This window comes from Trichechus manatus, unplaced genomic scaffold (genome assembly GCF_000243295.1).
Source record: "Trichechus manatus latirostris isolate Lorelei unplaced genomic scaffold, TriManLat1.0 scaffold00026, whole genome shotgun sequence".
NCBI classification, from domain to species: Eukaryota; Metazoa; Chordata; class Mammalia; order Sirenia; family Trichechidae; genus Trichechus; species Trichechus manatus.
Window position 1 is genome coordinate 22,360,808 of NW_004443962.1, and position 22,873 is coordinate 22,383,680.

Below are 22,873 nucleotides of genomic sequence, written 5' to 3' on the forward strand. Positions count from 1 at the left end.
CTGATACGCCTCCAAGTGAGGAATCAGAAGTGAAAAATGAGAAGAGATCAGAAGTAAAGGACAAAGCTTCAGTACAAACGCAATGGAAGGACTTTTCAAAGGCTTGAAGTCACTTCACCGCCCCACTTTCCTTTTTGCCAGGTTTTGTGCCAAGTGTTAAAATTCTCAGAACCTGACAAATGCAGTGTTTGCCATATTTATTAAAAAAATATATAAATTTTTGTTCTGTTCTGAATTTTAAGAGTAGATGAATAAACTATTTTTATAGCTTTTAAGGAAATTAATTAATGTGCCTTTTTATGCCCCTCTCTGGTTAAGCACTTGGCTACTAACTGAAAGGTTGGCAGTTCGAACCCACCCAGTGGCTCAGTGGGAGAAAGACCTGGTGATCTGTTATTTATGGCATGACAGCTTAGAAAACTCTATGGGGCAGTTCTACTCTGTCACATGGGGTTGATATGAGTCCTAATCAACTGGACGGCACTCAAAACAACATCAATTTCTTAATGGACTCAGTGGCCTTCAACAGAAAAAAAAAAAGGTTATCCCTCTTGGGATAATTTTTCAACAATTTAGCTATACCCTTCATTTCAAATTCTTCTACACTTCTTTTGTGAAAACTACAGTGTTTCTTTGACGGTTGCTAGTGATACTGTGAACAAGTCTTAAAATGTGGGTAATTGCGACAAGGAAAGACTTAGCAATCCTCAACTTTATACTTTTATTATTTCTTCCAAGATTTATTCTCCAACTACTCTGTCTGGTCATGGGGGCAGAGGCTGTGTAACCTCCGCAGAGCCTGAAAAATCACCTCACAAAAAACCTGTGCTGACGAGCGAATGAATGAGTGGTTTGACACAGCACCAAGTTATCAAAGTTGCCAAACCAAACTTTCGGTGCCCAGTCTGATCACTTGTTTATCGTCACAGCTGTCTCCTTTACTTGCTCGACTTACCAAAGAGTGAGAAGGACGTTGGATCAAGCCCCAGAGTGTCACAACCGGAAATGTTCTGATCCTGGAAATCCTGTAGCAAAAGGCCCAGCACCAACTCTTCACTCATCATGTACTTCATAAAATTGGCATCTTCCGACGGAACCCCAAATTGCAGGTGGTAAGTTATTGTGGCATTGTCACCACTGAAAGGTAAATCAAACAGGCAGTGAACCATACATAGCAACACGAGAAATCAGTGTGAGCTGTAAGATTTTTTAGTTCAGCATGTTCTTCAAGTACAACATAGCAGGGAGGGCCGTAATAGAAGAATCCTCTCCCATAGTCCCATCCTAGCCTCCTCCTTCCACCCAGAACCCCTCAGGGGTCCACTGGGAGAGACATTCAAGGGCGAGAAGGGGCCTAGCTGTTGTCCAAGGAAGACCCAAGGCTTGGCACACACATTGTCTACCCAGCCTTTGCCTTTTATCCCTAGGGCAAGCCAGGTAAACCTGCCCTTTTCTCCTCACACCTTCCTTTCTCCATATTGTCACCCTGCCCCTTCTCCCTGCCCCACAAGTGTGTGTCAGAGCTATTCAGCTTAACCAGGACTTTATTTCACCTATAAAAATGTTTAAGGTAAGACCCCAAAGCATCCTTCGCTGTGTCCAGAACTCATAACTCCACAAATCATACCTCCCTGCCTGGTCCCCAAAGTTTGGAACATTTTCTGTCCCATTTCCAGCTCCAGAGGCCCCTAAGGCAGGAAGACCAAGCTCTGTAACTCACAGTAATGTGGCCTAAGGAAATGAAGTTTTCATCTCCCTAGAACTTATCTTTCCCATTTCCAGAATAAAAATAATCATACGGCTGCCCTCATTTAATTAGTAGCTTATCTCGCGAGTTAAATGCTTCTTCAACATTTAGGTTTTTCACAGTTATCCTATTACTTTGGTTCAAGGTGGCCGAGATTAAGAACCAGCAATAAAATAATTAACAGGTGGCCACATCTGGGACTATCACCCCAGGGCAGGTTTTACATAACTTTGCTCCTGCAGTGGACAGGCAAGTAGCTCCCCTTGTGGCCAAAGGTCACCTAGGCCAGTATTCACACATTGAGGTGGCTGTCAGTTCAATTAAGAAACTCTCACAGGGCCAAGAGAAATCCCTGGGCAGTGCAAAGAGTTAATGCGCTCAGCTGCTAACCAAAAGGTTGGAGGTTCAAGTCCACTCAGAGGTACCTTGGAAGAAAAGCCTGGCAATCTACTTCTGAAAAATCATCAACTGAAAACCCTGTGGAGCACAGTTCTACTGTGACACATGTGGGGTGGTCATGAGTTGGAATCAACTTGGCGGCAACTGTTTCTTCTTTATTTTGGTTTGTTTGTTTTTAATGGCCAAGAAGTGTGCCAAAACCTGTGATTCAGATGAATAATGCACTGTCTGGACTCTGGAGAAACTCACGGTTTCAAGGATGCCAGTTGTAAGTACTGCAGCCTGGCTGAAAACTGCACTTTCAGATTCTAATCTGGTTACCCTAATTAACAGGTGTCCTTACTCGTTCCCTGTGCGCCACCCTCTAATTAACACTAATGATGGGCAACACCTTACTGGCCTGCGCTCCCACGGCCAGGACCCGGACGGGGCTTATGAGGAGGCCCAGAAGCTGTCTTTCAGGAGACAGGTCAGAAGCCAAATGAGAAGAGCAGGGTGCATAATCCACCTGGATAGCCCAGCCTCCTCCAGCCCTGTCAGATCATCGGGGGATTTACGTAACAGATTTACGTAACGGGGGATTTTCAGGGAAGCAGTGAACTGGTGGGCTGCGTCTCCACTGCCCACCACTGGAGCAGGTCTGGCAGCCTATGAGCCAAAGGGCACTTTTCCCAGGCTCCTGCTGGACTGGGTGCCACTCGAGGATGCCAAGGACTCGGCCGTCCCTTGCCCATGTGTGGCAGCAGATGGACCTTTTGGAGGCAATGGCTTTTGTTTCTCAGTTCAACATTTTAGAAACTCTTCCTGGACTTTTTCAACTGAAACAAAAATCTTTTCCAGATAGAATTTCTTTATCCAAAATACTAAAATGCCTGAGTTTTTCTTTCAAATAACTTTTAAAAACAGCATCTCTAACATTAAGTCTTGGCCAATTTCTAGCCACGTTTTACTCAGTTTTCTGACTGAGTTTTCCCAATGCTGTGCAATCCCAGTTCCTCTAGGTCCACAACCCAAGGCCGGATTCTTGGACAGACCCTTAAAGCTCCGAGGGTCTTTCCTCTCTCAACTCTGCCCAGGTCTCTGAATTACAAGATGGAAAAGAAAAGAATGTTGTATCTGATCATTTAATCATTTTAGGCACTTCTCCCTTCTCTACTCTCATTTTAATACCAGTGCTATACGATTAAAATCAGCAAGGTCAAAAGATGTCACCATAAAGCAACATGAAGCTCGGGGGGTCTATAAAGAAGGACATAGTGCTGTTTCCAAGGTAGCCTGTCTTGGTCCTACCCCATGGTGCTACCGCCTATTTTACCTGCCCCCTGCCCATGTCTCCTGACACTGTGGTTGGCAACAAGTATGATCTGGGGGGAACCCAGCATCACATAGCCTTTGGTCTGTTCGGTCACACACCAGAGATGTGCAGGACCAGTGGGCAATAAGGAGTTGCCATGTGAATCCCGTCTAATCACCTACAACAGTCTTAATAATACAAAACAGTAATAAAATGTCTTCTCTACACACCTACACCCTTTTATTTACATCTCAAGAATATTAAAGATTAGGGGGAAATTAAAAAAGAAAAAATATGTGTGTATATCTGCTATACATGTATAATATATACAAAACAAACAAACAAAAAAACCATTGCCATCAATTCCAGCTGATAGCAACACTGTAGGACAGAGCAGAACTGCCCCTTACGGTTTCCAAGGCTGTAATCTTTACAGAAGCAGACTGCTCCTCTCCTGAGTAGCTACTGGTGGGTTCAAACAGCTGACCTTTCAGCTGAGCACTTAAGCACTGCACCACCGGGGCTCCCCATTTTATATAAAATATATAGTAAATACATGTACAGAAGAAATCATACTAAATTGTTGATGGCTGTTAATTTTGTAGAAGGGAACGGAATAGATTATGTGTGTGGAATTGACTGGCACAAACATTGTTGGGGGTTGCAGGGGAGGGGGAAGGTAGATTTTTCCTGTAGTCTATCTTTATATCTTTGATAATATACGAGAAGAATGTATTCCTGTATTGCTTGTGCTCCTCAAAAGTGAAAGCCAGTGAATGGATTATATCATTTACATCACATCATTATCTGAGATTTACTTCTCTCTCTCCCCTTAGCTTATTTGAGCATCCATTTAAAAAGGGTTGGTTTGCTGAAATTGGCTTTTCCTCTCTTCTGTGTGACCTGGGCTGAATCATATAATTAATGGGGGGCTCATTTTTCTCTTTTGTAAAATAAAGTAGTTGAGCAAGTTGGTGTCCAAAGACCCTTCCAGCACTGACACTCTGATTCTATTAGTGGTGCCTGTTATGGATTGACTGTGTCCCCAAAAAACATGTGTTGTAAATCCTAACCCCTAGACCTGTGGGTATAATCCCATTTGGGAATGGGTTTCCTTTGTTAAGAGGCCATATCAGTGTAGGGTGTTTTAAGCCAATCACCTTTGAGATATAGAAAGAGCAGATTAGGAAAGAGAAGCAAGCAAGCAGAGCTGGGGGAAGGTGGATGCCACACCACCTGAAGATCGCCAAGGAAACAAGCAACAAGGACCTTCCCCCAGAGCTGACAGGGAGAGAAAGCCTTCCCCTAGAGCCAGTGCCCTGAATTCAGACTTCCAGCCTCCTGACTATGAGACAATAAATTTCTGTTTGTTACAGCCACCCACTTGTGGTGTTGGTTACAACAGCTCTAGATAACGGAGGCACTGCCCTCAGTGCTCTGAGATGCAGGAAGTCATTCTATGTAAATGGTGAGGGTGTCTCTTTCCAGAGAAATAGACTAAAATTAACACTCCGTATTCTTACCTGAAATCCGCTATTTCAACCGAAGTAAAATAGCGACTCAGAGATGGCGATGAACTGTACACATCCGTGAGCTAAAACAAACAGCAGCAGATCAGACACACACATTACTGACAGATCAGACTGCATATTACCTTTAAAAGCAAAACTACTCCTAGACAAAGAGATTCCATTCCAGCCAGGAATTAACTTATCCAGAGGCTGTGTGGCCAGAAACAGTGCCTACCATAAACCACAACTCAAGTTAACACCCGTGTGAATGAATCCAGTAGGGACCAGGTGATGAGGCTGGGGTTTGTCAACATGCTATACATTGCATGGACACTTTGTGGTCTTAATGGTGAGACTGGTCAGCAGCTGGAGATCACACAGGCCCCAAGGACCATTGGAAGAAAAGAATACCCCAAAGTGGCTGTGGGGGACTAGCAGCACAGGCCACTCAGTGCCCGGTGGGTCATTGCAGAAACGCCACTTCTCTCCTTCCTCCAGAGCCTCCCGTCATCAGGAGAAACAGCCATGCTAAGCAAGAGGTATAGTACTTTCCCCTGGACCAAGGGACAAAGTGGAGCTGGCCTTCAATTGCAAAGATACAGAGGTTTTATTTTATGCAGGAAATATGCCAACATTAAAATAATAATAACGTCTGTGTGCCCATACCTAGATTTCATACCTTCACAGTTTGCCATAGTTAGTTCAGTTCTTTACTTTAAGAAACAGAATAAAGTTAAAGCTACTGCTGCACACTACTCCATTTCCTTTCCCTCCCTTCCCTAGAAGTAACCATTATTCTGAAGTCAGTATGTATACTTTCCACGCACACTTTTATAAATCTACTACTTATGCAAAAAATAGCAACATATATTTTTATTCAAATAAAAGGTACCATATTGTACACAATCTTCTATGCCTTGCTTTTTATCTTTCAAAATTGCATTTGAGATTTATCCATATTGGTATATCTAGATGGAATTCATTCAATCTAACTCCTATATAGATTTCATTATGTGACTATACTAGCTTGCCCATTTCCCTACTGATGAACATGTAACTTGTTTCCAGTTTTTCTCTATTACAAATTGTGCTAAAGTAATCATCCATGGATGTCTCTGTGCGTCTCTTCTCCAACATGTAAGAGCTTTCCCCTGGTATGTACCAAGAAATGGAATTGTTGGGTCCAACGGTAATGTAGGTGCATGTTCAACTTAACTACCAATACCAGCTGCCGTCTAGTCAACTACAGTTTAACTAAATATTGCTAAATCGCTCTCCATTTTACCTTCCTATCAGCAATGTAGGAGCCCTGGTAGCACAGTAGTTAGGATCTTGGCTGCTATACAAAAGGTTGGCAGTTCGAATCCACGAGCCGCTCCTTGGAAACACTACGTGGCAGTTCTGCTCTGTCCAGTTGGGTCGCTATGAGTTGGAATCAACTCGACGGCAACAGGTTTGGTTGGTTTTATCAGCAACGTAACTAACTAACTAACCAGTTGCCATGGAGTTGATTCCAGCTCATGGCAACCCCATGTGTGTCAGAGTAGAACTGTGCACCACAAGGTTTTCAGTGGCTGGTTTTTCAGAATTAGGTTGTCAGGCCTTTCTTCCAAGGCACTTCTGTATGGATTCGAACCTGCAACCATTCAGTTAGCAACGGAAGAGTTAACCATTTGCACTACCCAGGGACTCCATCAGCAATGTATAAGTACTCTCTTTCCTATAACCTTGTCAGCACCTACTATTATCAGATATGAAAATTTTTGCCAATCTGATAGGTAGAAAATGGTGTTTTGGGTCATTCTAATTTGCACTATCTTGTGTACCAGTGATGTTGAGCATGTTTTCATGTGTTTATTAATTCTTTGGGATTTCTCACTCTGAATTGCCCATTAGTTTCCTTTTTTTCTCCTGGGTTCTCTGTCTTTTTCTTATTTTTCTGAGGTAGCTTTATATTCTCGGTACTAGCCATGAGTTTTATGTTACAAATATCTTCCCTCAGGTCTGATTAGTCTTTTCATCGTGTTTCAGAGATGTGAACCCTAAACTAGGAGTACTCCAGGAACTCATTTACATTGTTTTTTTTAATTTACATTTGAAGGTTACATTCCTTGTTCTCCAGCAGATGGGCTCTAGCATTAATCAGGAGGACAGTGCAGCAATGTGGTTACATCAGCAGGGGCTCAGCTCTGCGGCTGAGGGGGCCATGGCAAGGCATCTGAGAGTACCACCAGACCCACTCTTGCCCCAGCCTAAAGCCTTGGCCCTGACGTTGTTCTAGAAATTTCTCTGGCATCCACAGGTACCCTTGTGTTGAGACAGGGGTGCCCAACAGCAGCTATTGCTGCTTAGCACTCCATTACTGTATCCAGTAGCAAGCAGGAGGACGTACCAAAAATGGAAGTGCCTGAGAGGAGTTCTGCCCAGCTTGTCTCCCAACCAATTCCAAAGGAAGCCGCACTTCCAGCAATACACCCGTACTTAATTCAGCTGGCTGACATTCTAATCTCTCAAAGGTGCGCAGAGAGAATTAGAGCACTTACCATCTGTCCTTCTGCAATCTTGTCTTTACTGTTATAGTCTTTACAAGAACCTGACAGAACAGGCATTGATATCTTTCCCCTTTTTACTGATAAAGAAAATGAGGTTCAGAGAGGTTAAAGAATCTGCCCAAGGTCACTCGGCTAGCAACTGGTGAAGTCAAAATTCGATACCAGGTCTTCTTCTTGTTAGCTGCTGTCAAGTCAGCCCCCAACTGATGGCAACCCTACACACAGTGGGACAAAATACCCAGTACTGCGCTATCCCCATAAATTGTGGTGAATTGGACCTCTGTGATCCACAGAGTTTTCATTGGCTGATGTTTGGAAGTAGATCACCAGGCCTTTCTTCTAGTCTTAGTCTGAAAGCTCCAGTGAATCCTGTTCAGCATCATAACAACACACAAGCCTCCACTGACAGAGAGGTGGTAGCTGCACATGAGATGCACTGGGCAGAAATCGAACATGGGTCTCCCACATGGAAGGTGAGAATTCTACCACTGAACCACCACTGCATCCCCAACCCCGGCCTTATGCACACCAAAACCTAGCTTCATCACATTTTACCACACTATCCAGTGAGGATGAAGCAATGAAGGAAAGTGTCTCCTTCTGAAGATCAAGGAAGAAAGAAATACGAAAGGATAAGAACTTTGTGAAAAAAAAAATTACCCAGTTATTGTAGTTCTTGAGCCCCAGAGAAAAGAATGTTGCCAACAGACCAGGCCAATACTCACATAGAAAACTCCAGGGTTAGGAAAGTGGCTTTCACAGTCTACTCAGAATGGCAGAGAGGAGACTGAGGATGCTATAGAGCGGAACTTTTTAAAGCACTAACCAATAACAATAATAATAATAATGTCTCTTTCTTTTAGATTGAGTTTATTATGGCAAGAATCATGTCTGTCCTTCCTCTCTCCCTCCTTTCCTTCCTTTATTTATTTTAAAGGCCTAGTACTGTGCTTTGCACATAGTGGACTCTCAGGAAAATTTTAAAGTTAGCTGATTAATTAATGCTATGACAGAGCCCCTAAAAAAATAAAATACTTAGGAATAAATCTAATCAGGGATGTAAAAGACTTACACAAAGAAAACTACAAAACACTACTGCAAGAAACCAACAGAGACCTAGATAAATGCAAAAACATACAATACTCATGGATAGGCAGACTCAACATTGTGAAAATGTCAATTCTACTCAAAACAATCTACAATTACAGTGCAATTCTGATCCAAATACCACAGCATTCTTTAACTAGATGGAAAAACTAATCATAAACTTTATATGGAAAGGAAAGAGTCCCCGGAGAAGTAAAGCATTATTGAAGAAGAACAAAGTAGGAGGCCTCGCACTACCTGACCTCAGAACCTACTATACAGATACAGTAGTCAAAACCGCCTGGTACTGGTACAATGACAGACACATTGACCAATGGAACAGAATCGAGAACACAGATGTAAATCTATCTACCTACAGCCATCTGATCTTTGATAAAGACCCAAAGTCCCTCAACTGGGGAAAAGGCAATCTTTTCAACAAATGGTGGTGGCAAAACTGGATGTCCATCTTTAAAAAAAAATGAAACAGGACCCATACCTCACACCATACACAAAAATTAATTCAAAATGGATCAAAGACCTAATATAAAACCAAAAACTATAAGGATCATGGAAGAAAAAATATGGTCCAAAGTAGGGGTCCTAGTATACAGCATAAACAGGATGCAAACCATAACTAACAATATACAAACATCAGAAGATAAGCTAGATAACTAGGATCTTCTAAAAATTAAACACTTATACTCATCAAAAGACTTCACAAAAAGAGAACCTACAGACTGGGAAAAAAATTTGGCTACGATGAATCCGACAAAGGTCTAATCTCTAAAATCTATAGGAAAATCCAACACCTCTACAAAAAAGACAATCCAGTTAAAAAATGGGCAAAGGATATGAACAGACACTTCACCAAAGAAAACATTCAGGTGGCTAACAGACACGTGAGGAAATTCTCGTGATCACGAGACATTAGAGAAATGCAGATCAAAACTGCAATGAGATACCATCTTATCTCAACATTACTGGCACGAATCAAAAAAACAGACAATAACAAATGCTGGACAAGTTGCAGGGAGATTGGAACTCTTATGCACTGCTAGTGGGAATGCAAAATGGTACAGCCATTTTGGAAAATGATATGGTGTTTCCTTTAAAAAGCTAGAAATAGAAATACCATACGATCCAGCTATCCCACTCCTAGGAATATATCCTAGAGAAATAATAGCTGTCACACGAATAGACATATGCACACCCATGTTTGTTGCAGCATTATTCACAATAGCAAAAAGACAGAAACAACTTAAGTGCCCATCAACAGATGAATGGATAAACAAACTATGGTACATACACACAATGGAATACTACACAATGATAAAGAACAATGATGAATCTGTGAAGCATCTCACAACATGCATGAATCTGGAGGGCATGATGCTGAGCGAAATAAGTCAATCACAAAAGGACAGATACTGTATGAGACCACTAGTATAAAAACTCAGGAAAAGGTTTACACACAGAAAGAAACAATCTTTGATGGTTTACAAAGGAGGGGAGGGGTAGAGAGGGAAAAATACTAACTAGATAGTAGACAAGTAATAACTTTGGTGAAGGGTAAAACAGTACACAATACTGGGGAAGTCAGCACAACTTGACCAGGGCAAAGTCATAGAAGCTTCACAGATACATCCAAATGCCCTGAGGGACCGAGTTTCTGGGCTGAGGGCTGGGGACCATGGTTTCAGGGGACATCTAGCTCAATTGACATAATATAGCCTATAAAGAAAATGTTCTACATCTAACTATGGTGAGTAGTGTCTGGGGTCTTAAAAGCCTGTGATAGGCCATCTAAGATACTTCTACTGGTCCTATCCCTGCTGGAGCAAAGGAGAATGAAGAAAACCAAAGAAAATCAAAGGAAAGATTAGTCTGAAGGGCTAACGGACCACAATACCACAAACTCCACCAGACTGAGTCCAGAACAACTAGATGGTGCCCAGTTAACACCACTGACTACTCCGGCAGGGATCACAACAGAAGGTCCTGGACAGAGCGGGAGAAAAATGTAGAACAAAATTTGAATTCACAAAAAGAAAAAAAAAAAAACAGGCTTGTTGATCTGACAGAGACTAGAGAAACCCCGAGAGTATGGCCCCTGGACATCCTTTTAACTCAGTACTGAAGTCACTCCTGAGGATCACCCTTCAGCCAAAGATTAGACAGGCTTATAGGGCCAACAATAACATACGTGAGGAACATGCTTCATAGTTCAATCATGTATACGAGACTAACGGGCACACCAGTCCAAAAGCAAAGAGAAGGCAGGAAGGGACAGGAAAACAGGACAAACGGAAACAGGGAACCTGGGGTGGTGAAGGGGAGAGTGTTGACACATCGCAGGGTTGGCAACCAATGTCACAAAACAATTTGCGTATTAACTGTTTAATGAGAAACTAATTTGCTCTGTAAACTTTCATCTAAAGCACAATAAAAAAACAAAAAGGACTATATATGGAGTAGCTGGTCCAGATAGCGTCTCCCACCCCATTCCTATACCCTTGTATCAAAGCAATTAGAGATGTTGAGTTGGAGCTCAGGCAAAGCCCTCCAGTCAGCACATCCCAGCACGTTCACAGAGCTCAGGGTCAGCCCCGCTCGGCCCTGACACTCACTAGAGAAAGAGATCCACTAACGGCAGGGTAAACCCACAACAGTGACCTATGGGGTTGATCATTAAACACTTGAAGAAATCCAATAGTCAAGAGGAAAGATTTGAGAAGGGTCACAAGGAAACTTTTTGGAATGATGAAACTATTCCATAGTTCAACTGTGGTGGTAGTTCTATATAACTGTATACATTTCTCAAAACTCACCAAACTACATACAAAGAAGGGTGAATTTTACTGTATACAAATTATGCCTCAATACGCCTGAATTTAAAAAAAAAAAAGCACAAACTATGAAAGAGAAGAAGTCTAAAGCTATTGACATATGACTTGCAATAGTCTTGGACAGTTTGCTCATTTTTCTAATGGCACAGAGTAGTGACAAATGAAAAGTTCGGCTCTATCTTAGCAAAGGTATTAAGCTAACTTAATTAACTGGAAGCAGGAGGGAGAGAATGTCCTAATGTAAACCAAGTACACACCAGGTACCAGGCATTGCAAGGGACCTTATTTATTTAATTCACAACACAGCATATATGTCTACCTGGGGAGAGCCCTCATCTCCCTAGGTAGAACTGGCTAGAGTATCTTACTCATATCAACCTGGGACACAACACTGGTGCTCAACAAATGTGAACCAACCGTCATTAAAACAGAAACAAAAGAGGCTTCTATAGAAAAAGGAAAAAATCAGAAAACAAGAAAGGGTTACTGGAAAATAAAAATATGGTTGCAAAATAAATTTTTACATGTAGTAAAAGGACTGGAAAATAAAATAAAGGGAATCTGCCAAAATGTTGAGCAAAACAAAGGAAATACAAAAAAATAATGAAAGGCAAGTTAAAATCCGAGTGGATCAGTATAAGAAATCCTACATCCACCTAACAGAAGTACCACAAGGAGAGAACAGAAAAAAATACACAAAAGAAAATAAAAAGAAAAACATAAATAATGCTGTGATGGAGCAGTGTGCTAGATGATCTGTAGGATCTGTTCTAAGATTCTTTTCAGTGGTATGGGTCCTTGATGTAATTAGGACGTATTTACGTATTTGGGAGCTATTCATCATGCTGTCCACTTTGGGCCCGAGGAAGATGAGACGGGGCGGTGGGGTGGAGGCTTCTCATCCCTTGCTTTGGTATCTCCACCCTGTGCCTAGGGGGCTGACTGCAAACTGAGCTAGGAGCCCAGGGAACTGATTACCAGAGTCTGACACAGTGGTAGATTAGAAACCAGCTTTCAGAGTAAGGGAGATGACTTCACTAGGTGATCAGCAGTGTCATCATTAACTCCTGAATCAAGGAAGAGATGAGGTATTATACTGCATAGCTAATGGCTTGACGTAAACAGAGTAATGCTTCCAAGCAGAAGAGAAGAAAAATCTGGCAGTGAGAAATGAAAGGGGTTAGAGAAACCGTGTTTAGGAAAGCAAGACAACAAAGCAAGGAAAAGGGCATAATTTTCCAGTTGTTGTTGTTAGGTGCCATCGTATCAGTTCTGACTCATAGTGACCCTGTGTACAACAGAAGGAAACACTGCCTGGTCCTGTGCCATCCTCACAATTGTTGTTATGTTTGTGAGTCCATTGTTGCAGCCACTGTGTCAATCCATCTCACTGAGGATCTTCATCTTTTTCACTTACCCTCTACTTTACCAAGAATGATATCCTTCTCCAGGGACTGGTCCTTCCTAATTACATTTCCAAAGTACATGAGACGAAGTTTTGCCACCCTCGCTTCTAAGGAGCATTCTGGCTGTACTTCCAAGATAGAATTGTTTGTTCTTCTGGCAGTCCACAGTATATTCAATATTCTTCACCAACACCATAATTTGAAGGCATCAATTCTTCCTCCGCCTTCCTTATTCATTGTCCAGCTTTTGCACACATATGAGGGGACTGAAGATATCATGGCTTTGGTCAGGAACACCTTAGTCCTTTGCTTTTGAACACGTTAAAGAGGTCTTTTGCAGCAGATTTGCACAATGCAATACGTTGTTTGATTTCCTGACTGCTGCTTCCATTGGCATTGATTGTGGATCCACGTAAACTGAAATCCTTGACAACGTCAATCTTTTCTCCATTTATCATGATGTTGCTTATTGATTCAGTTGGGAGGGTTTTTGTTTTCTTTATGTTGAGGTGTAATCCATACTGAAGGCTGTAGTCTTTGATCTTCATCAGTAAGTGCTTCAAGTCCTCTTCACTTTCAGCAAGCAAGGTTGTGTCATCTGCATATGGTAGGTTGTTAATAAATCTTCCTCCAATCCTGAAGCCACTACTTTCTTCATATAGTCTCTCTTGGGCTATGTACAGGTTCCTCATGAGCACAATTAAGTGTTCTAGAATTCCCATTCTTTACGAATGTTATTCATAACTTGTTATGATCCACACAGCTGAATGTCTTTGCATAGTCAGTAAAGCACAGGTAAACATCTTTCTGGTATTCCCAGCCTTCAGCCAAGATCCATCTGACATCAGCAATGATATCCCTCGTTCCATGTTCTTTTCTGAATCTGGCTTGAATTTCTGGGATTTCTCTGTTGATGTACTACTTCAATAATTTTTCAATGATCTTCAGCAAAATTTCACTTGCATGTGATATTAATGATACTGTTTTGATAATTTCCGCATTCCATTAGATCACCTTTCTTTGGAATGGCCACAAATATGGATCTCTTCCAGTCTGTCTGCCAAGTAGCTGTCTTCCAAATTTCTTGGCATAGATGAGTGAGCATCTCCAGAGCTGCATCCCTTTGCTGAAACATCTCAACTGGTATTCTCTCGATGCCTGGAGCTTTGTTTTTCACCAGTGCTTCCAGTGCAGCTTGGACTTCTTCTTTTCATACATTGGTTCTTGATCATATGCTACCTCCTGAAATGGTTGAATTTTTCAGTACTCCTTCCCATTTACCTTCTGTCTTAGTCATCTAGTGCTACTATAACAGAAATACCACAAGTGGATGGCTTCAACAAAGAGAAGTTTATTGTCTTACAATCCGGTAGGCTACAAGTCCAAATTCAGGGCATCAACTCCAGGAAAAGGATTTCTCTCTCTGTCGACTCTGGAGGAAGGTCCTTTTGATACATCAGTCTTCTCTTGGTCTGGGAGCATCTCAGCGCAGGAACCTCAGGTCCAAAGGACACTCTCTGCTCCTGACACTGCTTTCTTGGTGGTGTGAAGTTCCTGTGTGTCTCTGCTCACTTCTCTCTTTTATATCTCAAAAGAGATTGGATTAAGACACTATCAAATCTTGTACACCTCATCAGTATAACCCCATCATAATGCTACAGTTTACAACACATAAGGAGATCACATATAACCTCATCATAGTGATAGAATTTACAATGCATAAGGAAATCACATCAGACTACACAATCATACAATACTTGGGAATCATGACCTACACATTTTTGGGGGGACATAATTCAATCCATGACATTCCACCCTTTGGCCCCCAAAAAATCACATCCTTGCAACATGGAAAACATATTCATCCCATCATATCGTAGCAAAAGTCTTAAATCAACTCCAAGTCCAAAATCCAGAAATTCCTCTTCATCTGTGAAATTTAGAATACAAGTTATCTGCTTCCAAAGGTACAATGGCAGAACAGGCACAAGCTAGACATTTCCTTTACAAATGGGAGAAACTGGAGGGAAAGAAGGGATAACAGACACTAAGCAAGTCAGCAGAATACATTACATTAGCCCTCAAGGCTTTGCAAATAATCTTCTGTTCTCTGAGACAATTTACGCAATGGCCCTGCCCTCCAGACTCTAGCTATTGGCCACAGTCTCCGGATTCTGAGTGGAGCCCCCTTGGCCCTGGGCTTCAGCTCTGCTTTCCAGGCCCACTGGGACAGAAACTCTGTTCCCTCAGCTTTAGGTGCACCATTCTCCTAGTCCACTGGAGTGACAACTCCACCCTTAGAAACTCCAGAGGCCCTGGCTCCACCCTTTGAAACCCACATCATGGACATATCTTTTGAGACTGAGGCAGCTCTGCTTCTTGTGTTCTTTGTCTTTTCAGCTTCTGCTTCCTGTGGCCTCTCAGCCCTCAGGCCTCATGCCCGCATCTGTCCTGCTGGAGCAGATGTTCTAAAGCCCTGTAGCTCCCCTCATAAGTGCCTGGAGATACCCGACTCCACCAGGAAGGCTCCTGCGCACAGGCACTCAGCTTTCTTGCTCTGTGGGTTGGTTCCAGTGCCATCTCGTGCTGGTCTCCTGGTTCTGCTGCTGCTGGTTCTCTGCTGTTGCCACTTCTCTGCTGTTGCAGGTTCTCTGCTGCTGCTGGTCGTCTGCCACTGCTGCTCCTCTATTCATTCACAGTTTCAAAACTGCTTCCACATTTTAGGTATCTGTTAGAGCAGCACCTCTCTCTTGGTACCAAATTCTGTCTTAGTCATCTAGTGCTACTATAACAGAAATACTACAAGTGGATGGCTTCAACAAAGAGAAGTTTATTCTCTTACAGTCCAGTAGGCTACAAGTCCAAATTTAGGGCGTCAACTCCAGGAGAAGGCTTTCTCTCTCTGTCGACTCTGGAGGAAGATCCTTGTGATACATCAGTCTTCCCTTGGTCTGGGAGCATCTCAGCGCAGGAACCTCAGGTTCAAAGGACACTCTCTTCTCCCGACACTGCTTTCTTGGTGGTGTGAGGTTCCCGTGTGTCTCTGCTCGCTTCTCTCTTTTATATCTCAGAAGAGATGGGATTAAGACACTGTCCAATCTTGTATACCACATCAGTATAAACTCATCATAGTGATAGAGTTTACAACACATAAGGAAATCACGTATAATCTCATCATAGTGATAGAGTTTAAAACACATAAGGAAATCACATAAGATTACACAATCATACAATACTGGGAATCATGACCTACACATTTTTGGGGGGACATAATTCAATCTATGACAACTTCCATATCCAGAAACTTCTGGAAATTGGTCTAAGTGAAAGAAAGGGGCTCTTGACCTGACAATTAAACAGTAATATCTCTACATTCCTCATTTTTGCTCCTGAGCATATTTGGCTGGGGAGCAAGGGACAGAAATCTTTGCACCTCACTGTGCCTTTTATCATCTGTGAATCAGATAATTTTTTAAAACTTTTTCAAAGTTCTTTATATGCAAATTCATTTGCATCTGTGAGGTACACAGGGAAAGTACAGCTAATTCCATTTTTCAGAAAAGGAACCAGCTCAAGGAAGCATAGTATTCGCCCCAGGTACCACTGCCAGTCCCCATTCTCTTGCCAATGCACAGTGACAAAATAAAAATACCTGGAGACTCTGATCATGTCTGGCTTTTTTGCAAGAGATATGGCTCTAAGGTGAATAATAAACATCCCTGTTCTTTTTGACATACTGAGAGTCCCGTTTGTAACAGATAATGCATGTGGATGCTAACTTATTTCATTTCTGCTCAACAAATGCAAAAGCAAACACAAGGAAAGTAGCAATGGGCTATTCACTCAGCAACTTGCCCTGAGAAGTGGGTGGAAGGAAATGAGGAAAAGGGAACTGCAGATAAGACATAAATAAGGAAGAGAAGGAGGAAGAGGATTCAGAGCAATCATCCAGGGTACAAACCCCTGTGTTAAAAGCAGCAATCAAAGGCCCTGTACTTGAGTACCCAGAAACTGACTCCGGGGTGATCTAGACAGAATTGCCTCCTTCAGGAGCTTCTGTAGGAACCAAAATAAATAAATAAATAAATAAAACCAAACCAGTTGCCTTTGAGCCAATTCCAACCCGTGGCGACCCCATGTGTGCAGAGTAGAACTGCGTTCCATACAGTTTTCAAAGTTGTGAACTTTTCGAAGCGGATCACCAGGTCATTCTTCTGAGGTGTCTCTGGGTGTGTTCAAACTGCCAACCTAACTGAGTGCTTACTGGTTTGCACCACCCAGGAGCTCATGAGGAACCAAGTGGAAGCCAAATAACAATGACAATAACTCACTGCATTCAACCTACACATGCAGAGAAGGGTCTAGTGGGTGGCAGGCTGATCTTGCTCAGATTTTCTTAACAAAAAATTTTCTGGGTCTGGCTGTGAACCCCCCTTTTTTGACAGGATTTCCAGGACCACCCCAACAAACCCTTGTGGTCTGGCTTCAGAGCCTCCATACTGCACAGGTGGCTCATTCTCCCACATTCCCTCACCCCCAAACATCCAATCAGTCATTCACTAGGGTTGAGTTCAAAGTACCTCTTAAATATCACTTGAATCTTCCTTACCCCCTTACACTGCCCTAGTTCAAGTCTTTATTTCTTACCTGGACTTGCAGTAATCTTCTAACTATGCTCTCTGCCTCCAGTCTTGCTCTACCAGCTAAAATGAGCATTTGACCATGTCATTCCCTGATTAAAATCTTTCAATGCCTTTCCAAAGAGTAGGAAAATCTTAATGATCTAACTCCTGCCTCTAGTCTTACTTCTGCAAGTCCCAATCACACCTTATGCAGATGTCCTAATTTCCATACCTTTTTACCTACAACATTTCTACCTCATCTTTCAAGACTTATTCTGAGTTTCACCTCCTCCAGGAGGTTCTCCACGCCTCTGTCTCCACTTCTGGTAGTTTCGACACCCCTCCTTCACACTTGAATAACACACTGAGTGTACGTCATGACAGAACATATCACATTTTTTTTAAAACTATCCATTTAATGGCTTCCTATACTTGGACTGAAGCCCTGGTGGCGCAGTGGTTAAGAGCTTAGCTGTTAACCAAAAGGTCAGCAGTTCGAATCCACCAGCTGCTCCTTGGAAACCCTATAAGACAGTTCTACTTTGTCCTATAGGGTCACTGTGAGTCACAATCAACTCGACAGCAATGGGTTCAACAGGTTTACACTTGGACTGTGACCCACTCTGGGCACAAATTAAGTGTCTCTCACACTAGGCATGTTGTCTATCATATCAAAGACCCTCAGTGAACCACAGATCAAAGTAAATACAAGACCTAAGTGAGTAAACAGAACACCGTCCACCAAGACCCTTTTAGTCAAGGCCAGGGCTCTTCCCTCCAGCTTTGTACTAGAGGCGAATGTCTAAGCATTAGCGTTTGCCAAAATGCAGATGAAGAGTCCAGACTGAACTAGAACTTATATACTTTGATGTCAAGAGCTCAGTAAACAATCATAAGGCATAATTACCCTTTTCGTGAGCAGGCCAGGCAATCCCTCTTCAGTAACACACTCCTGTGGAATCTTTAGCATAACAAAGAATGTTCTGTTTGATGATAATTCAAGAATTTTATTGTCATCTTCATCGATATAAGTAGCTAAAGAGCATGGGGGTGGAAATAAAAATTAAGGTAAAGTAAACACACATGTAAAATAATAAACTCATTTATTCTGAAGACTGCTACTCTTAAAAAGAGAGAGACACACTCGTCACAAATACATCCTAGACACCGTAACAAGTATAAACAGAAATGCTTTCTCCTTTCAAGAAAACTGGGCGCAGACAGGGGTTTGCCTCCACCACAATGGAAATTGTGTTTGTTTGTTTGGTTTTATGCTTTAAAAGAGCTGATTCCAATATACACAGGCCCAGTGGAGGGCAGGCAGGAGGGAGCGGGAAGGACATGAACTTCCTTGCTAAACTGAACCTGCAGTTAGGAATGTACGCACAGGTGTCAAAGGCAGATGCTGGGAGACAATATGGAGGTGAACAACGGATGATGGGGGACAAAGTGTGGGAGCAAGTAACTTCATTGTATCACCTTCCAGTTCTGTGCCATCAAAGAACCGTGACAAGGACATGGCATTGTGGAAACTTACAGAGGTGAGACTGTGAGCCAGGTCCTGAAACCTCCTGGGGAGACTGGGCAGGGGTATGAAGTCATTCCTCAGAGTGTGTCCCAGAGGAGAGGGATGTTAACACACTCTGTTTGCAGAAGGGAAACCAGAGACTCAGAGCGCCAGTGGTGCAGGAATTACTTTCTCAGACTACAGGTTCTGTGTTGCTGCTTGTGTTGTAATGACTGTCAGCCAACTGATTTCTAAGAAGGTGGAGCAAAGGGGAAAAACACACCAAGCCAGGAGCCTGGAGCTAGAAGGTGTCAGCCGTGGCACAAGGATGGGGCCCTGGCTCCACACCAGACTCACTGAGCAGAACCAGGTGCTCGTGTGGCCGCAGAACTTTCTCTCAAATCTCATGCTCCAAATATCACAGCAATCAGCCTCTTTTACTGGACTTTTGAAAAGGTCATATAAAAATAAATTTAGTGTGTTTGGTGAGAGGCAAGTGAAAAGAAGTAAGACTCTGGTGCTAATTCCATGAGGAATCTGGAAATGTGAAGGGCATTAGGGGCAAGGGAATGTGCAGAAAAGAGTTAATGTAGAGACCTGAGACTGCTAGCCTTAGAAAGGCCTGCTTGCAAGGGTTGCCTGATGTCTGGGAACTTGGATTTCCAGAAGCTTCCCACCATTCCCTGATAAGAATGATTCACTGTGCCTCACCTGTTTGTACAAACCAAGCGGTTTAGGCTGACTGCCTGCCTTCCTTCTGGGAGTTTGCAGTGTCAGTACACATTAGGCAGAGGCTGCCTCTGTGACCAGCTCCAGTAAAAACCCTGGGCACTGAGTCTCTAATGAGCATTTCACACGTGTGGTCACAACTGGCTGCCAGAAGAATTAAATGCCTCCCGTACGACTCCACTGGGAGAAGACTCTTGGAAGCTTGTGCCTGGTCTCCTCTGGACTTCACCCCACTGCCTTTTCCCTTTGCTGATCTTGCTTTGTATCCTTTTACTGTAATTAATCATAGCCGTGGGTATGACTATATGCTGAGTCTTCTGAGACCTCCTAGGGAATCGTTAAACTGGGGGTGGTCTTGGGGACCTCCAGCACAGAGAATTATCCTGCATCCTCATTTGCTATAAGTCATCACACTATTTTGTCTGATAATAAGAGTTATACCCTCGTTACAGAAAACTTGCAAGTACAGGAAATTGCTGCAAAGCAAAAAAGAAAAAAAACTAACAATCCTTCAGTCGAGAGGTCCCCCCTACATATACACATTTTATATTATATATTTGAGGTCTTAATGATTAGGTAATTTGTACCCAGCTTTTTGTCATTGCTGTTGTTTACTTCTCGTCATTATTTTGTTGTTGTTCTTTAATATATGCAAAGCCGTTCCCCAAGCACTTGAAATGCCTTGCCAAGGTTATTTTAATGGCTACATAATGCTCATAATAGGCTCACCCATTTTCCTAAACCCGACAGTTAGTGCTGTCAGTTTTCCACTGTTTTGAATAATGCTGCAACAGACATCTTTGTGCCCTGCACCCCCCACCACAGATTACCATAACAACATCAAGGCTTCAGGAAGGAACAGAGACTCAGAGGCTACATAAGGGATTCAAATAACTGCTAACATCCAGGGCGCCAAAAAGAGATGCCAAGTTTGAAAAGAGACTGGCCTGTACTTAGTTGGTATTATCCAAATAATGAATCTGCGCAAAGACCTAGCAACTAGTTGCGTTTATTAAAATAGTAACAGCAACACCAATAATAGGCTTTGTCAGTCAGGAGCATTTTTATTTCACTAATGAGAATTAATCTGGGCAGCACTTTGCATGTAGAAAAAATATGTTCTAAAAAAAAAAAACTCGCAAAATCATACAAGGTACATTGGAGGTGAATGAAAACAGCTCTTTGGCTGGAGTATAAGAAGTAAGGCTGGAGAGGGAGCCTTAAATACAAACTGTTGTTCAGCAAGTGACAGAGAGTGGCGCTGATGGGAGGTTAACCTAGTAGTGATGTATGTATGGGATGCAATGGAACTGAGAGAGACTGGAGGCAGAGAGGCCATTAGGCGTAAGATTATGAAAGACCAATGTTTACTGACAGCAGTAGGAACAGGGAGGAAGGGGTGAATAAGAAAGCTCAGGAAAGTGGAAACAAACTTGGCTTTAAAGTTAGCCAGAACTAGTTGGAACCCAAGCTCCACTATTTATTGTAGGTGATGGTAAGGATGAGAAGCAACATATATAACATACTCATCATATGCCTTGCCCAAAGTAGGTACTCAGTGATGAAAATTGTTATTAAGACACTACCAAGGAATGACTGACAAGATTTGGTGATTACCTAGATAGGGTAGAGAAGAAGAAATCAGGCCTGGGTAACAGGAAGAATAATAGAGACTGTATGAAGCATTATGCACAGGCACTCTGCCAAGCACTTTGTAGACACTATCTCATGTAATTCAAATCAATCTTATGAGTTAAATATTACTTTAAAATGAAGACACTGAGACTTAGAGAAAATTCAGGTCTACAAGCTAATAAGCAGCTCTACATTTGCAGACTCAGAATCAGAAATCATTTACATTTTACAAATGTGGAAACTGAGGCCCAGAGGGCAGGGGAGTCTGCCTCCAGTTACACAACTGGACGGTGGCAGAGCTGAAATGAACCTCCTCGGTCTCATGAGTCACTTGAAACTCTGAAGGGCGAGATAACTGAAGAAGGGGATATAAATGAATAGTAGTTCTATATGGATAATGTTTGAGATAATATTTATTTCCAGATAGAAATCTCTTGAAAAGAGCACAACTAAAATTCAGGAAAAGTGTGCAGATGCAGATCTAGGAGTCGTCTCCTAGAGGAAACAGCTGCTGCCTGGGAGTGAATGAGCGCTCCAAGAGAAAGAGTGAAGAATGAGAAAAGTAAGAAGGCTGAGGATAAGCTGAGGCACCCACATTGTGAATGAGAAGGCAGAAACAGCAAAAGAGACTGGAGGTATAGGAGTTCCATAGACCCAGAAGAGTACAATGCAGTTGAAGTGAAGAGTGCAAATAAGACAGGGAAGGGGAGAAATGCCATTGGATTTCATGATCAGGCAATTGCTGGTGACCTTGGGAAGAATGGTTAATGCACTCGGCTGATAATCAAAAGGTTAGCAGTTCAAATCCACCCAGAGATGCCTTGGAAGAAAGGCCTAGTGATCTACTTCTGAAAAATTAGCAGCCACTGAAAACCCTATAGAGCACAGTTTTACTCTGACACGTGCATTCGCCATGCCTTGGAATCAACTGGATGGCAACCGAAGAAAAATTTGGGACTAAAGGATACAGGCGGTTTAGAATGAGCAGGAGGCACAATCCAAATGCAGACCTTTCTTTCAAGTAATTTGCCAGTGAAAGAAGAGAGAGAGAGAAATATCTAAATGAAATAGCTAGTAATTCTGACTAAAGCTTGTTTTAAAGAGAGAAGAGGTGAGCGATTTAAAGAATCCTGAGTAGAGAAGAGGCTGAGGAGAGGTGGAGACAACTGAAGGTTCACAGAAGAAGCTGGAGGGGGGCCTATAGAGAGCAAAGGTGAATAGGCCAGGCTTCATAAGTTGGATAAACATCTGAGACTTGAAGGAGAGAGAAACAGAAAGGGGACTATGCAAAGAAATGTCAAGGTACTGGGACTAAAGAAGGTCCTTGAGTGGCGGAAATGGTTTGCACTCAACTATTAACCTAAAAGAAGCCCTGGTGCAGGGGTTAAGAGCTACAGCTGCTAACAAAAAGGTTGGCAGTTCAAATCTACCAGCCGCTCCTTCGAAACCTTATGGGGCAGTTCTACTCTGTCCTATAGGGTCGCTATGCATCGGAATAGACTTGACGGCAACGGTTTTTTTTTTTTTTTTTGGTAA

General features: G+C 42.5%; 1 protein-coding gene across 1 annotated transcript in view; it reads right to left on the reverse strand.

The window, feature by feature from the left end:
• Positions 1-759: 759 nt before the first annotated feature.
• Positions 760-22,873, reverse strand: part of CUNH3orf52 (chromosome unknown C3orf52 homolog) — a 47,578-nt gene continuing 25,464 nt past the window's right edge. The window contains exons 3-5 of the mRNA XM_023728706.1: positions 18,374-18,501; positions 4,964-5,034; positions 760-1,137 (exon numbers count right to left, since the gene is read on the reverse strand). Coding sequence (XP_023584474.1) covers positions 939-1,137; positions 4,964-5,034; positions 18,374-18,501 — 398 coding nt within the window. The 3' untranslated portion in view covers positions 760-938. The remainder of the gene's footprint in view (positions 1,138-4,963; positions 5,035-18,373; positions 18,502-22,873) is intronic.